Here is a 16,399-nt window from a genome sequence, read left to right on the forward strand (position 1 = left end):
GACTGGCAGATTGGGTCATGGGGTTGGGGTATGTTCCCTCGGATGGGGAGATGAGCCAAAAAGCGAAAGAGGTGATGGGGACGGAAAAGACGGCGGCGGATGATGCGGTGCTGGTGGGCAAGTTTAGGGATATGATGGCTGCCAGGCTGCAGCAGTCAAATCAAACCCAGTACCATCAGGGCCTGGATCTGGGCATGATGGACATGTCGAGCACCAACACCGCAGGACTGACAAGCGGTGAGCTCGACGATCTCCTCCTTCAGGACATGGACTTTGACTTTACCGACCTCGGTGGGGGAGGTGGTTTTGACGGGAATCTTGTGGGGTTTGAAGGCATTGATCTTCTGATGCCCCAGAGGAGTAGTGGTGGGCAGCAGCAGCAGCAGCAGCAGATGTTCTAACTTTTGAAGAAGGGGTGGGTGTATGATGCATGGAAATCTCCTCTCAAAAGGGCATTGAGAGTATGTGATGAGGTCATGAACTTTCATTTCTCTTAGGTTTTTTATGTGCTTTGAATCGGGTTTGGGACAGATTTCTTCTTTCGTGCAGCATTATATAGGGTGACGAAGTTGGGAGAGGGCTTACGAAAGATATGAAAATGAATAAAACATAATGATATTTGGCCGTCGGTTGCAGTTACTTCAAGGTGTGCTTGGCTGTGATGGACTTGGGTGGCTTTAGGCAGCACATCACTTACACGAGACAAAGCTACGCAGGAAAGCCACAAGTGGAAACACAGACGAGATGCAGTTCTTGAATGTCGGTATTTATTGGAGTACCCCCAAGTACACCTAGCTAAGTCGATAATGCCAATGCTCTAGGTATCTATCTGGCAGAATACCACCACGGCATAAAGTTCTGATGCCAAGCTTAAAGTTGTGCCAAAGATAAAAGAGACAAACACGCAAGCTGTAGACGGGAGCACAACATCTACTTGTACAAAACAGCAGGCTCTTAAGCATAAATGTAGCGGGGAGTTCTCTTGCCCGTTACCCATCAACCTTGCGGAAGCAACTCTACGAGAGAGAGTCGGGTAAAGGGCCTTCTGTCCCGCTTATTGATCTTCCAACGCTCCGTTAAGAACAAGCTCTGAGATGAGCTTTGCTCCTGCCATCTCTAGTGATAGCATCGCTGGGTGTGTGTGTGTGTGTGTGTGTGTGTAGTGTAGTGTAGTGTAGTGTAGGGGGGATATATGAGTGATCTCTAGAGCCTGTCTTGTCGGCAAGACAAGACAAGAGGGGGAACAAGGGAGAGGAGGGAAGAGCGGTCCGGTCACTGCTGCCCACCATGATGACTGTAACTGTCAATTCGGTATCTGACTGCTCATGAACGTCTATCGCCGCCAATCCTGCTGCCTGTTAAAAATGAACGCAACGCTGCCATATCACCAAACGCCGACGCTTGTAGCCTGAGCCGGTCCCATCTCAGATCAAAAGAGAGAGAAGTCATGGCGAGGCCCGGCTGTGACGGAAAAACGAATAAAGAAGATAGATACCTGCTGGGAGATGTGTTACGAGTCCAAGACATGCTGGAACAGTGGCGACATCGACTCGCCGTAGTGGTTTCTGCGAATCGCCTCAGCCAGGAGGAACGACAGATCGAGAACCACCAGCTTGCTGGCCTTGCGCGCCTTCTCTTCGGGTATCGGATAGCTGTTGGTCACCACGATGGTGTCGATGCAATCACAAGCCTGCATCTGCTCAAGGCAATCGCCTCCAAAGACACCATGTGTTGCAATGCAGTACACCTTCTCGGCCTTGCCACGCTTCCGTACCGTCTCGGCCGCAGCAATCCACGAGCCGGGCTTGTCGATCATATCGTCCACGATGAAGACCGAACGGCCCTTCACATCGCCCACCAACGTGATCATGTGCTCAACTTTGGGTTTGAGAATCTCCTCCTCTTCATCTGAGCTGGCTTCCGCATCACCGGAGCCACCCAGGGCATGGGACTGGGGCGCAAAAAACGAAGACGCATGGGACATAACCATGGGATCTTCGTCTGGAATCTCTGTCCCTGCCACACTTTCTGCCGGTGATACAAAATCATCCGGCACGATATGGCCTTGAACCAAGCGACCATGAATGACCTCTGCTGCTCTCTGATCGTTAAACTCGAGCTCGTCACCTTCCGCCTCCTCGTCGAGCTCATCAATGACCGACGACTGTGATAGCGTGGTTTGAGACCTGGTGTGGTGGGGCTTGGGGTTGCTCGCAGAGCGGGCACGTGTGCCGTTAGCAGTCGGGCGAGGTGATCCCTGGCCGTCTGCCACAACGCGCGAGTCTTGGGATTGTGCGTTTGTTGCTTCCTTTTCGGGCTCGGTCGAGGTGGTACGCACCTGGTTACTGATGGGGTCCAGCACTGGCTGTCGCTCAATGCCGTCGAGGTGGTTCATGATCATGCTCGCCGTCATGTTGTGGCCTCGTCTTTTGTCCGTAGTGACCATGCCAAAGTTCAGCTTGAGTGCGTCGGCAAGAGACGTGACACGCTTGGTGCCGCCGGCGTTCTTGGACACCACCACCGCCTCCTTCCAGTCTGGCACATTGTGTCTGATCCAGCGAGCAATCAGCGGCTCGGCGTGAAGGTTGTCCACCGGGCACTTGAAGAAGCCCTGCATTTGTGACGCGTGCAGATCGACCGTGACAATGTGCTTAACACCCGCAACCCCAAGGAGATTGGCCAACATCCGCGCAGTAATCGCTCCTCTATGCGACTTCTTCTTGGACTGGCGACTGTATGGGAAGTATGGCAGGACAGCTGGGCGACCGTGTCAATTGGGTTCAGTTCATGGAAAGAGGAAGTAATGTACCAGTGACTTTGCTCGCCGAGCCTCCCTTGCAGGCCGAGATCATGATGAGCAGCTCCATGATGGTGTCGTTGATCTTGGGGCTGCCGGACTGCACGACAAAGACGTCCTTCTCGCGCACGCTGGTGAGGATGCGGACGCTCGTCTCGCCGTTGGAGAATTGGGTGAGCTCGGCCTCGGCCGGAGCCATGCCGAGATTCTCACATATTTGCTTTGTGAGGGATGGGCAGCTGGTGCCCGAGAAAATGAGGGTGCCTCGCATCTTGAGAGGGAGCGGATTTGATTGAGGTTGCGGGAGGAAGCTGCAATTTTTTCCCACCTCGTCTAAAAAGCGTTGACAAGAGTGGGGCTGGTCCCAGGTTCCGTCCCCACCTGCACGGTCGGCTGTCGCACGTCGAGTCAGCTTGTCCGCCCCGATCCCGTCGTGTCCGACACTGCCCGTTCAAGTTGAGCAATCAGGAAGAGGTGAGGGGCAGACGTTTCGTCATAGGCTTTGTTGCAAAGACGGTGATTATCCGTGGTGCTGTTACCTAAAAGAACAAAATCACATAAAACTGTGTCACAAGAACCTCAAAGACGCAGGTAAAGAAGGAGGTTCCTACCCACTGAAATTACAGCGGGCAAGTCACTGTCAGCCGGGAAGGCGCGGGCCTGTAGCTCCGCCTTTCAGGTGGTTGTGGTTGACAACTGAAGCATCAGCCACAAACGGCGGTCGAGTGGCTGACACTTCCTTGAGCAAACAGCCAGAGCAAACAGCCAGAGCATAGACTGACGGTTAAAACAGTTCCGTTGAGCTTCTCCAGAGTCCTAACTGTTCGTCTGTAGGCCGTTGAGCCGTTTGAATGACTACCTAAGCCCGTAGTTGTTGCTGCACTTCCTGGGGTCTTGTCAAACAGGCTTTTTGTGGGGAGACCTGGGAAGCTCAACTACAACACAGAAATATTTTTACACTGTCCGTACCAGGTACTCTTAGGTACGCCCTTGACTCTATAGGTAAGGCTTATTCATTCCCAAATCCTAGACATGAATCTGACGCTATTCCAGGTATTCCTCCTCCTGAGAAATATGGGCATACCTCATCTCAAAAGGAACCTGGAGCCCTATGCAGAGCGGGGTGCCATTGCGCCGTGCAATGTTGTTGTCGACGGCCCTGCCCTGGCCTATCATGTCCTCAGTCTGGCGTCGAGGACAACCATAAAGACCTCGCCCTTTGAACAGCCCTCATATGAGTTGTTGGGGCGAACAGCGATACAATGGCTCGAGAAAATGGAGGAGTGTGGATTAACCATGTACTTACACGAGCCTCCAATAATACACAATTGTAGAGCTAATGTTTCCATCTGTTCAGTGCGCACATCTACTTTGACGGCTATCTACCCACCTCAAAGCGACCTGAACGTATGCAAAGACTTATCAGGTCGACCAAGGAACTCTTCAAGTACCATTCGACCACGGTGACAGGAGTATCAAGAGAACGTTCTCGTCGCAAGGGTGAGAAGAAGGTCGATTTGTTTCCTGCTTTTATCGGGGGAGAAACAAGATCTAAACCACCTCCACCTGCCTTTCTTGTACCTGCCGTCTTGGATGCGTTGCGTGGCTCAAAGTATGGCCCAATAACGGAGGTGATGGGTGGAGAGGCAGATGGGTACTGTGCTGTTCACGTTCGAAAGTCGGGAGGGTTGGTCTTGACTTCAGATTCAGATCTCTTGGTCCATGATCTTGGTGAGAATGGAGGTGTGATATTCTTTACAGACATCGACCTCGACTCAGAAAACAGCAAGCTTGTCGCTCCTCAGTTTCGACATGCAGAAATCTGCCGCAAACTGTCCATCAAGCCCGACGTGGGCTTCTCCTACATGGCATTCGAGATCTCGGCAGACCCCCACCTCACACTTGACCAGGCCGCTGAAAGATCAAGGAGAGGAGAAGCTGTGATGTACAGCCGGGAAGAGTACGATTCGTTCATCAAGACGTACCTGTTGCCCGAGACGGCACCAAAAACAGTCGCTACTTGTGGATTACAGCTCGACCCAAGAATATCTGAGCTGGTTCTCCGTTATTTGCAGATAACTACAACAGCCTCAAAGGAGAAGGATGCATCCCTCGAGATGTTTCTACCGTTTCTTCTCGACTGCCCATCTCGAACAAGTGCCTGGGAGGTGAGCAAACCTATCAGGAAGCTGGCCTATTCTCTTCTACAGTCGGGCCAGAAAACCTCTCTCAAGACAGTTTCCGAGATGAGGAGGCTTCAAACACTGTCTTCGGGATCACAGGTCGATATTCTACCATCATCCAAGGTGGAAGAAGAATGGAGTCATCTCCTCAGCAACATCGGCAAGATAAAGGCACACATCACCGACCCCGAGCTACTTTGGGTAGTACTGTCTATCTACCTAGACATTGACAGGACAGTAGAACGAGCCAAGGGCTACCCCTTAAGTCTCGAAATCCTGACCCAGGAAGCGAGAGGCAAGCTGAACGAGTACTCCTGGGATGTTCTCCAAGTCTTCGCACAGGTACAAGCAACGTTTTACTCTCTCCGAATGCTTGAGCAGATTCTCAACCTCCAAGAGAGGAGAGGAAACGCAGTGGATGTTATTACCGCCCTGTCAGATCTCCCATCTCTCGACAAGTTCCTATCACTTGCAGATTTTACGGAGACGCTTCAACGTCTGAGAGAGGCCGGCGGACTCGAGTGCCTTATTGACCTCTGCTCAGACATGGAGGATATGATCCCACATATTGAAGCCATCGGGAAACCACCAAAGAGCAAAAAGGACAGGAAAAGAAAGGCGCAGTCAGGGGCTGTGGAGGGCCACCAAGTTAGAGCACGGCCGAGCAACCCGTTTGAGTTGCTGAACAGTCGAGATGACTGATTCACTTACATACGGAAATCTTCATAATACCAAAGATTTGACAACACCTCCTGACTTCGAACATAATGAGTGATTAGTAGAAAGCGTACTCTGAAGCCATACCTCCTAAACAAGGGTTAGGGCTCAAAGCGACCATCCAAAAAAAAGTCCTTATCCTTTATCACCCCTCCAAGAGTCCCCAAAAACTTTTGTGAAATGCCCCGCGTTTCCAGTCATAAAGGTTCTTCCACACATTATTCTCTGCCCCCTCCTTCCACTCACACCACTCGATCTAATCAGATCAGATAACCATCTCTCTCCACCCTCACCTTTTTCTCCTCCCCTCCCCTCCCTCTTAAACCTTTCTTCACACCTCGCACCTCCCATACATCCTCAACCTACCAGTCTCTCAAAATGTCCGACACGCTCTCGTCGATCGCTTCCTTGAGGTCCTCCCTCACAGCCGAAAGCACCCCCCTCCCCGTCCGCTTCCGCGCCCTCTTCTCCCTCAAGCACCTAGCCGTAACCGCCCCCTCCCCCACCTCCCCCGAAGCCCTCGCCGCAATCGAAGCCATCGCCGCAGCTTTTACCTCCCCCTCCGCCCTCCTCAAGCATGAGCTCGCTTACTGCCTGGGCCAGACCCACAACCTCGCCGCAGTCCCCTACCTGATCAAAGTCCTCGAAGATCTCGCCGAAGACCCCATGTGCAGACACGAAGCAGCCGAAGCTCTCGGCGCGCTAGGCGACACCGGAAGCCTGGAGATTTTGAAAAAGTACAAACACAGACAAGAAGAGGACGTCAGTGTAAGGGAGACTTGTGAAATCGCCATTGAGAGGATAGAGTGGGAGAGTAGTGAGGAGAGAAAGAGGGAGAAGCTTAGGCAGAGGTGCGCATTTCACTCAAGAACAAGGGGGAAAAGAAAGGGCTGTTTTGAAGAGATCGCATTGCTAACTAGATTGCTACAAACAGTGACTTTGCCTCGGTCGATCCTGCTCCTCCCATGCCCCAAGGCGAAGAGACACAGAGTGTCGAGGAGCTGCGCAAGACGCTCATGGACACCACCAAGCCCCTTTTCCTCCGATATCGCGCCATGTTTGCCCTTCGCGATTTGGCGTCTCCTCCTGATCTCCCGACTGCTGTCCCGGCTGTTTTGGCATTGGCCGAAGGCTTCGCGGATAACTCTGCGCTTTTCAGACATGAAATTGCTTTTGTTTTCGGGCAGCTGTCGCATCCTGCTTCTATTCCCGCGCTGACTGGTGCATTGAGCAACACGGAGGAGGCGTCGATGGTGAGGCACGAGGCTGCCGAGGCGCTGGGCAGCTTGGGTGAGGAGCCCGGAGTGGAGGAGACGCTCAAGAAGTTCTTGCACGATAAAGAGAAGGTGGTGAGGGAGAGCTGTATTGTTGCGCTGGATATGGCCGAGTATGAGAAGAGCAATGAGGCGGAGTATGCCTTGATTCCGGAGGTCACTGCTTAAGCAAGGGATTTGAGTGGGAGGTAAATATGGATGGGTATCTTTGAGCGTTCTATTGTTGATAACAGGCGTTTGGTCATTAAAACGATGTTTGGTTTGGCTGCCTCTTGAGAGGGCGGGTTTGTTAGATGTTTCTGTGCTCGGGCATATCGTGGGTGGTTGTCGTGAATTAGGAAGGGTAGCAGCTCAGTTGTTGGTGGACCATCTGGGGGTTCAATGTTAGCAAGAACAGAAAAGACAATGTCGATATCAACTGTTGCGCACTTTTCACCGCACTCGCAGTTGTAGATAATTGTTGAGCCTTCATCGGCAGATCTCTGTTGGACTTCAGAGTAGCGAATGCCGCGCCTCCCGCACTTGTGGCAGTCCATGTTGGGGTCGACTCTTTCGGTTTGTACTTCGTGTCTCTTAACGGTCTGGACTATGGAAAGCTTCTGTCGTAGGGCTGACGGGAAGTCGGAGGGCTTTGTCTTTGTTGTTACGGCCTTCCAGGCATGATCTGCATTGTGGTAGCTTGTCAACAACAATTCGAGGGACTGGTTGATTTATGACATGTGAAACTGACCTCTGTGTTCCGCGCCACAGCATTTGCAAATCAGAATGTTCTTTACACTGCCCTGGGAGGCAGGTAAAAGGTCACCACAGTCGGTGCAGAAGACGAGGGAGCCGATAGCAGACATGGTTGCGATGTGTGGTGTTATTTGGTGAGTTATCGGACCTCAAAAATGGCACTCCAAATTAATTCTTATCCACTGCGAGCGACTCTGCGACAAGCTTTCCCGTCAAGAGAAAAAGTTTTAGCGTCAACCAGAGATGGGGCCTCGAGACCCCTGCACCCCGCGACTGCACCTCTTTCGGCAGGCAACTCGCTGGGGCACGGACCACATGGTTCCCCAAAAGCTGCAAGGCGGCGCTGAAAGATGCTGGAGAAGCGACGGCAGGCGCGAGTGAGGCTGCACTTGGCGGTCCTTCTTTCTGGGATCCAACTCCCAATCGAGAGTGCCAGGCACGACCAGGACAGGATTATCATTTGCTTTCTGTTTGACGACCATTGTCGCGTTTTGTTGCAGTCCAGCTGTCAGGCGAGGATGAACCTCTTGCTGATTGCTGAAAAGAACCACAGCCCTCCGCGTTGAGTCCCTCGACTTTCCACTCCCACGTCTTTGAACCTCCTGGAGACAGCGCCTCGAGAGCTTGCTGCGATCGCCCCGCGAGCCATGTTCCGACACCTCTTGTCGTGATTCGACTGCAAACAGACCTGCTTTGCTCCCACCAACCATGGCGAACTCATGGTCGGGCGCCCACAATGGCCCTCCAAACAATAACAATTGGGATGGAGCTCCCCAGGCCAACCCACCACCACCTCCAGTTTCGCAACCTGCTGGCTTTGCGAGGCCATTCACACTCGCCGAAGTCTTGCCCTACACACCCTTCGCGGCGATAGCTCCCTTTGACTCGAGTATGCTTTTCTCTCGGCTTTATTCACTTCTATGGGACTGAACTATCATTTTCTGACGATATCCTCTCCTGAATAGGTGTGCTTCCTTCGCCATCGATAGGTTCTGCGTCGCCCGCTCCCCCAGTAACCGACCTGATACCAAGTCTCGACTTCGAATCGTTAAATCAAGAGGCTTCCACGAATACGGCCTCGAGGTTACTACAGCAGACAGTCGGCCAGGTTCAAAGGCTTTTAGAGAGAGGAAATATCCCCGAATAGTATGTTTGATACCCGGTGGAATGGCAAGATATTGAAGCTAATATTGCCGAAGCAAATTCAAGACTGGACCACGCGCGACGACTTCTCCTTCACCAGCGAAACACAGTTCTCTGGCTGCGGGACTGTCACCGTTCTCGAAAATGGTGCACGATTCAACGTCGATACCGTTTCGGTATCCGACCCCAGATACCCCCACACCCGCTGCGAATAATCATCCGAACGTCATTACCACGCCCATTCCCACGAAACAGAAGATTTCTGCCAAGCCGGTCATTAAGAAAGAACCAGGCCAAGGAAAGAAACTGAGCAGTATTCCTGCAAACACACCGGGCCCTTCTGCGAGCCCGGCCACATCAGCGAACCAGCAGGCGCATGCTGCGAACAAGGCGCGATTCGAGATTGTCTTGCCCACCAAGAAGGAGCTTGAACAGCAGGCCGGCCTTGCGAATATCAAGCCGCACCCTTTATCTAATGTGACTCCACGCGCTCCGCCTGCGCCAGTTGCTCCCCCGACTCCGGCGTATCATCCTCAGTATCAGCCTCAGGTTCAACACTCACCTCAGGTACAACGCCAAGCTCAGGTACAGCATCAACCGCAAGTACACCAACAGCATCAGGTCCCGCAACAACATCAGGTTCAACAACAACAACGCAGTCAGCAACACCCACCCCTCAGCTCTGCAGAAGCTACCGCGGCCTCAAGAACTGCCACGCCCCCAGAGCGGCCCGGATTGCAAAGCATATCCAGCTCTCAAAAGCCAGTCATTGCTATTGAGCTTCCCAAGACCAAGACTTTTGACAAGAGTGAGTTTATGGTGGTTGCAGATGAGCCTGAGGAGCCTGCCAACTTGCCATTGAAGAAGCGGAAGCACGGTGACATTGATGGTGACGACATCTATGGAGAGAGCTTGGATCTTCGCCAGAGAGCTGATGCGGCTCTTCATGACTTGAGAGTGTTTCTTCACAACGCTTTCCAGGCAGAGAACGCTGTGCTTGCCCGAAGGCAAGGAAACGACATGGTGGTTTTGGTTTCTGAGAACGAAGCTACCCTGACAGCAACCGCACAATCCAAGGCGCAGGCCCTGCTGGGCAAGACGATCACCTTGAACTGTTTCAAGAATGCGCCTCTCGAGGAGCTACTTCACCTCATTCGGCTTTCCGAAGGTGCTTTAAAGCTGGCCGAAACGCTAGACATCAAGGTTGACGAGACCTGGGTAGCTGCCGATGTGGAGCAGTGGCTGAGCCAGCTGCCCTGGTTAGAGATGGCGATTCGGGCTGGCCGCACGTCTCTGAGAATCATGTGTGGCGGCCGTCAAGAGAAGCAGCTTTACTCCCAAGACACAATAGAACACTGTCTTGACCTGTTCAAGCGTATCATTGACGGCATCGTCATTCCGATTGCCGAGTTGAGAGCCACCCCAGGGGCTAACGAACTCTTCAAGACGTTGGCTCAGAACAAGAAGAAGATTGTGGCCTTGTTCAACGATTGCCAGAAGCTGTTTTCTATCATGGCGACTTTGATCTCGTCCATCGACACCTCGGACGCGGTGACAAACACGCTCGAGTTCACTGCCTCGCGGCTCATCTTTATGGAGACGGCACATGCAGAAAAGGACTCCGTCATTGACACGCAAAAGTTCGATGGACTTCGTTTGGTCGCTATGGATATGCTTTCGCAGATTTTCCTGCTGAACCCTGAGCAGCGGAAGGGCATTTTCAATGAGATTTTGAGCTCGTTGGAGAAGCTGCCGCTTGGGAAGAGAGCGAGGACTTTCAAACTTGTGGATGGCACGAGTATCCAGCCAGTGTCTGCTCTCATCATGCGGTTGGTTCAGACCAGTGCTGGCAAGGTTGGCGATGCGGGTCGAGGAAAGGGGAATACTATGCCTGTCGAGGACGAGGCGGCCGAAGGCCCTAGGCGGCTGCCGCAGTCGTTTTCCATTCAGGATGAGGAGCACGGTGCCTCGCAGCATCGTATCGCCATTCAAGAGCTTGACGACGTTTCTGAGGCCTTGATCAAGACAGCCACCAACAGCGCCTCAGACGTTGTCCAGTTTATTGTGAGCCGAGCGCTCAAGTCGACCAAGTCTGGTGATACGCCGTATCGCAACCTCCTTGACATGTTTGTGGAGGACTTTGCTCTCTGTCTTGACAATCCCGACTGGCCTGCGGCGGAGCTGTTGCTTCGAATATTTATGCATCTGATGTTTCAGCTCATCGAGAATGACAAGCAACCGGTCACTGCGAAGAACATGGCTCTGGAGCTGTTGGGAAGCATGGGTGCCGCTGTTTCCAAGCTTCGCGGGCATGTGAGGAAAGGTGTCAGCAGTCTCGACACGCAAGACAGCGACGGCCTAGGGTTGTTCATTTCCGACTTGGCTGCTGCGGCGCTGGAGCTCAAGTCTCGCCCGGAGCAGATGGTGGCATGGACTGGGCCATATCGTGCTACGCTTGAGCACCTCGAGAGCCGCTTCTCAGAGGATCCTCATCTGGCGAGTGCCATCTCTTTCTTGGTTTCCGACTGGGCAAGCAAGACATGCAAGACCTACGACGACTATGAAGACGATGTTGCCGAGCGTGATCATGAGCTTGGCCGACTCGCCTACAGGCTCCGGGAAATGATACACGATCGTCAGTGGCTGTCGAGGGAGTATTCTTTCAAAGACATTAGCCAGAGCTATGCGAGGCTGTCTTACTCGATCACCCTCTTGAGGTCCCCGCTCTGTGAGGCCTTCAATACGATTCTGAACATTCTTCTCAACTCAATGGCTAGTGACCAGCCGACGGTACGAAGCAAGAGCTTGAAGAGCGTCAACCAGGTCCTGGAAACGGACCCGTCCATTCTGGATGGAGATTCCGTGGTGGTGCAGCTCATTCTGAGATGTTCCAACGACTCGTCGACGCAGGTGCGTGATTCGGCGCTTGGGTTGATTGGCAAGTGCATCAGCATGCGGCCGGCGTTGGAGGAGCAGATTACCCCCACGGTTGTGGAGCGGTTTAATGATGCTGGGCATGGTGTTCGGAAGAGGGCCATGAAGCTTGCCAAGGATATTTACCTTCGCAACAGCAACCGGACGCTGAGGAGCACGATTGCGAATGGGCTGCTGCATCGGATTCAGGACCCGGAGGAGAGCGTCAGGGAGCTGGCCAAGCAGGTGATTGAGGAGATATGGTTTGCACCTTTTCACAGCGGCCAGACCTCGGCCGCGTCCAAGATTTCTCTTGCGGATCATGTTTCGCTCATGGTGCAGACGGTGAACCGGGGCAATGTTGTCAGTGTGCTGGATAAGGTGCTTCAAGCACTGCTGGCGCCGAGCAACAAGACGGCGCAGGCTTCGTTGGAGGTCTGCACGAAACTGGTGGAGAGCATGTTTGACCTGGTTGACAGCTCGGATCCGGAGGACACGACCAAGCCTTCGGGAAGAGATGTCTTGCAGATTCTGATGATTTTTGCAAAGGCGGAAGCTAGTCTCTTTACGTTTGAGCAGTTGCGGCTGTTGAGGCCTTATATCAGCAGCATCCGCAGCAACGAGGACCCGGCCGTGTCCAAGGCTGTGGTGGTTATCTATCGTCGGGTGCTTCCGCAGCTGTCGAGCGCGCATTCTCAGTTCCTTACCGAGGTGCGCAGTGAGCTGATGCCTACCATGACGACAGTTTCACGGCCTCTGATGAACGAGGTCATGGCTTGCTTGTGGATCATTAGCGGGCTGCTCGACACTTCCGAACACATGGCCAGGCTTGCGGCCTCGAGTCTGAGGAATATCCAGGCGCTGCATGCAAAGAGCAAGACGCAGCCTCTGGATACCCGCACCATGCGCCAGTTTGAGCGGTACTCGCTCATTGTCGGTATGGCGGGCAAACACTTCAACCTCGACAGCCATTTGGACTTTTTCAACAAGATGTTGAAGACGAATGGCAGCTCCGTCTCAAAGTTGATGGTTGATCTGGTGGTCCCTTTTGCTGCCCCGTCGTATCATATGGACATGAGGAAGGCAGCGTTGGACTCGGTGGGGCTGGTGTGTCAGGCGTGGCCGAGGAACTACGTTTCTGCAAATGTTTACACGACGTTTCAGCACGTGTTTGACGAGCAGGTTCCGGTGCTGGAGGCGATGGTGCTGAGGTCGTTTAAGGAGTTTTTGCTGACGGAGGAGAAGAGGTCGGAGGAGGCGGCGGAGGCGCCGACGGGGATGAATGGGGGGGCGAAGCAGGAGAAGAAGAGGGAGTTGACTGTTATTGGTGGCACGAACTACGACGATGTTGCGAGTGCTACGACGCATCGATTCCTCAAGGAGATTATTCGGATTGCTACCGCCACGCAAGACAACCATGCTTTCCTTGCGGTGGAGGTTCTCGCCAGCATCAACAGGCAGGGTTTGGTACACCCCAAGGAGACGGGCGTCACGTTCATTACGCTTGAAACGTCGTCCAACCCTAGGATTTCGGAGCTTGCCTTTTTGGAACATAAAGCGCTGCACGCCAAGCATGAGACGGTTGTGGAAAGGGAGTATGTCAAGGCTGTTCAGTCGGCTTTTGCGTACCAGCGGGACATTGTCAAGGATTCGCGCGGTGCGATTGCCACTGGCAACGGGGTCTTTACTCCCAAGCTTCATCTCCTGATGGAGGTGCTCAAGATCAGCAAGTCAAAGAATCGGCAAAAGTTTCTGGAGAAGCTGTGCGGGCAGCTCGACTTTGATGTGGGCAAGCTGGACATGGGGGAGCGGGTGCCGAGCCATGTGGTGTATGCGAGGTTTGTTACGGAGTGTCTGGCGTACTTTGAGTACTTGACCGTGGGCGAGGTGGGGTGTGTGGTTGGGGCGCTGGAGAGGTTGGTCACCGGGACGGGGGCGGGGGTTGCGCAGGCGATTGAGATGGAGGTTTTGGGGGTTAGGGTGGATGTTCTTGAGGAGGAGCAGCAGCAACAGCAGGTCTTGGGAGAGAATGGACAGGCTGCTGGTGCTGCTGCTGGGTCGTTGTCGTCGTCGTCGGTGAATCAGTTGCAGGAGGCCCCTAGGGTGGAGCTTGAGAAGCTGAGGCGTCTTACGGCGGGGGCGGTGGTTTTGTTGGGTGTTTGGGAGGCGAGGACTTACCTCAGGAGGTTGTATGGGCTTGGGATTGGGGGGAGGAGGGAGAATAAAGTCAAGATGTTGGGGAAGGACTTGAGTAAGGCCCCTGTCAAGGCGCAGGGGGTGACGGGGGAGAAGTTGTGGGAGGAGATGGGGGTGTTGGGGGAGAGGTTGGGGAGTAGGGAGGGGATGATGGGGGTTTGTAGGGGGTTTGTGGAGTTGATGAATGTTGATAAGGAGTTTTTGGTTGGGGACGAGGATGAGGAGGGGTTGATGGAAGAGGGGGGGGCAAGTCCGATGAGTGGTGGGGAGGATGATGAGCTGGTGGGAGAGAGGAAGAGGGGGAGGAAGAGGAAGAGTGATGCGGGTAGTCAGGGGACGCCGGGGAAGAAGAAGAGGGGTAGGAGTGGGAGTATGGGGGGGCAACCTAGGAAGAGGGGACGGCCGAAGAAGGTTGCTAGGGAGGAGGAGGAAGGGGAGGGGGAGGAGGGGGATTGGTTTTAGTTGCCATTTTTTTTTTCCTTCAGAGAAAATCAACATGAACAGCAGGCGTTTTGCGGGGGGGTTGATTTCTTTGGGACGGGGAAGGGTATTGATATGATTGGCGTTTTGGGATGGGATGGGAAGGGAATGGCGGGGAGAGGAAATGGGGAAAGGGGGGGATCAAAATGGTTGCGAACATGGCTGAGGTTAACTAGCTGCATAAATTGCTTTACTTTGGGACTTTGGGACTTTGGGTGGTTTATATTATTTCGTTGCTAATGGATTCTGAGATGGGGGGTCAGACATTAGTTACATATGGGAGAGCAATAAAAATAATTTTGGTGATTAAGCGGCTTGAGTGAGGTTGCGAATGATTATGTTTGCGGTGCGAGCTGGTCTAAGTCTTGAAAGTCTCGTCACATGTTTATCACAACATGTTTATTTTTATGCTTCAGCACCCTTTTCAAGCTTTTTCTGGTATAGTATTAGCACTTTTTCTTTTCATATGATGCACCGAGGGCTTCTTTTTGACGTTCATATCGCTTAAAGGTTACCAAACGATCGTGTTTGTGTTGGGTCGGTCATACCTACATAGATAGGCGTTGAGGAAGATTGTATAGGTAGGCTTGTGCACCACTCCAATCAGCAGCGTGCTTTTTTTGGCTTCTCAATTCCATTTATTTTGATTTATGTCTCCTTGCAGCTTCTGTCCCACTGTCGTTGTTTTCGCCTGAGGGTATTATCCATCTATCAGTCCGCATTCATCTTCCACTTCTTGCCATCCGGCCGGCCCAACCGTTCCCTGCTTCCAAAGCCTGTCCCGTATGTACAACCCCCAACCAAACTTTGTGGTATTTCCCTTTGTTTTATTATCCCCCAACCCCTTGTTATTGTTGTTGTTGTTGTTGTTGTTGTTGTTGTTGTTGTTGTTGTTGTTGTTGTTGTTATTGCCCCCTTCCTGTATGTCCGTCGGCCCATCTCATCTTTGTCAAGCCATCACCTCCCCTCCCTCCTCGGTTCAGCCTTCTCGACTGTCTTCTCCTCCTCCTTGTGAAACCCCAACCACTCCCCCAATATCCCCCCCGGCTTCGGAACCGGACACTCCCTCTCCGCCTTTCGTTCCCTCTGCCTCTCCATTCTTAGCTTTTGGAGCTCCTCTGGCGTGGTGGCGATTGCATTGTTGAATCTAGCCACCCCGTCCTCCCCCACGATTTGTTTTTTTCTTCTCTTGGCGGCGTTGGGATCGAGCTCCCCGTCGGCGAGGGTTCGTCGGGGTGCTGGACAGGGGAGGATGTGGGGGAGGGCGACGACGAGGAAGGAGGCGAGGAGGGTGGTTGCGAAGAGGGTTGATGTTGAGCGGGAGCGGGGGTGAAGGTGGGGGGGTGGCATTATTGTGGTTGTGTTGGTGGTGGAGGGGGGAACTGAGGGGATTGTTAGCTTTTCTCGAATAAGGGTAGAATGGGGGATAACATACTAACTGAGTGTGTGAGATAGGGGAGAGAAGGGATTATATCATGGCTCCAGCCCTGAAACAAATCTAACGAACGATGGGCTGGCTCTTCGGGGAGGTCGGGTCGGGTCGGGGGGGGAGGGGGCAGGAGCTCTACTTCGAGATATCGGTGCTGGATGGATGGAGCTTGGTGGATTGATGGATTGGTGCCCCACAATGCCGTTTTCCTCGTCTTGAGCCCGAGCCCGAGCTGTCAGTCAGGCGCGCGTCACTGCACCTTTTTTTATTTTTACGCGCTAAAGCTTACCGGAGCTAGGGACGCACGGGCCAGGGTAGTTAATTGTCGGGTTTCAGCTTGGCTAACCACGACTGGGGACGTCGCCTTTGGCGCAAAACATATTTCTACAAGGGAAAGAAAAATTGGGGGAAAAAGCATTCTTTCATCTGATATTTGCTGCTTCTTTATTCATTATTGCTAGAGGAGTAGCCGACACAAATCTGTTCTTGTTCAAGCCCAGCGCGGCGCAAATACAACAAGCTGTCTAGACAA

General features: G+C 53.1%; 6 protein-coding genes across 6 annotated transcripts; 3 read left to right on the forward strand and 3 right to left on the reverse strand.

Annotated features, from left to right (window-relative positions):
- Positions 1-1,510: 1,510 nt before the first annotated feature.
- Positions 1,511-3,068, reverse strand: PODANS_3_4660 (uncharacterized protein; the record flags this gene model as incomplete). The annotated part of the gene is made up of 2 exons (XM_001909220.1): positions 1,511-2,757; positions 2,810-3,068. 2 exons carry the CDS (start codon positions 3,066-3,068, stop codon positions 1,511-1,513), a joined length of 1,506 nt encoding a protein of 501 aa, XP_001909255.1.
- Positions 3,069-3,829: 761 nt separating this feature from the next.
- Positions 3,830-5,682, forward strand: PODANS_3_4670 (uncharacterized protein; the record flags this gene model as incomplete). Its single annotated transcript, XM_001909221.1, has 2 exons — positions 3,830-4,080; positions 4,155-5,682. 2 exons carry the CDS (start codon positions 3,830-3,832, stop codon positions 5,680-5,682), a joined length of 1,779 nt encoding a protein of 592 aa, XP_001909256.1.
- A 393-nt stretch (positions 5,683-6,075) lies between these two features.
- On the forward strand, positions 6,076-7,139 carry PODANS_3_4680 (uncharacterized protein; the record flags this gene model as incomplete). Its single annotated transcript, XM_001909222.1, has 2 exons — positions 6,076-6,548; positions 6,632-7,139. The coding sequence occupies 2 exons, from the start codon at positions 6,076-6,078 to the stop codon at positions 7,137-7,139; spliced, it is 981 nt and encodes a 326-aa protein (XP_001909257.1).
- PODANS_3_4690 (uncharacterized protein) lies at positions 7,136-7,816 on the reverse strand (the record flags this gene model as incomplete). The annotated part of the gene is made up of 2 exons (XM_001909223.1): positions 7,136-7,635; positions 7,702-7,816. The coding sequence occupies 2 exons, from the start codon at positions 7,814-7,816 to the stop codon at positions 7,136-7,138; spliced, it is 615 nt and encodes a 204-aa protein (XP_001909258.1).
- Positions 7,817-8,763: 947 nt separating this feature from the next.
- PODANS_3_4700 (uncharacterized protein) lies at positions 8,764-14,420 on the forward strand (the record flags this gene model as incomplete). The annotated part of the gene is made up of 2 exons (XM_001909224.1): positions 8,764-8,852; positions 8,906-14,420. Coding segments are annotated over 2 exons (5,604 nt in total), but the record flags the coding sequence as incomplete, so codon positions are not given.
- A 975-nt stretch (positions 14,421-15,395) lies between these two features.
- Positions 15,396-15,788, reverse strand: PODANS_3_4710 (uncharacterized protein; the record flags this gene model as incomplete). The annotated part of the gene is made up of 1 exon (XM_001909225.1): positions 15,396-15,788. The coding sequence occupies one exon, from the start codon at positions 15,786-15,788 to the stop codon at positions 15,396-15,398; it is 393 nt and encodes a 130-aa protein (XP_001909260.1).
- Between the last annotated feature and the right edge of the window lie 611 nt (positions 15,789-16,399).

Source organism: Podospora anserina, chromosome 3 (genome assembly GCF_000226545.1).
Source record: "Podospora anserina S mat+ genomic DNA chromosome 3, supercontig 2".
NCBI classification, from domain to species: Eukaryota; Fungi; Ascomycota; class Sordariomycetes; order Sordariales; family Podosporaceae; genus Podospora; species Podospora anserina.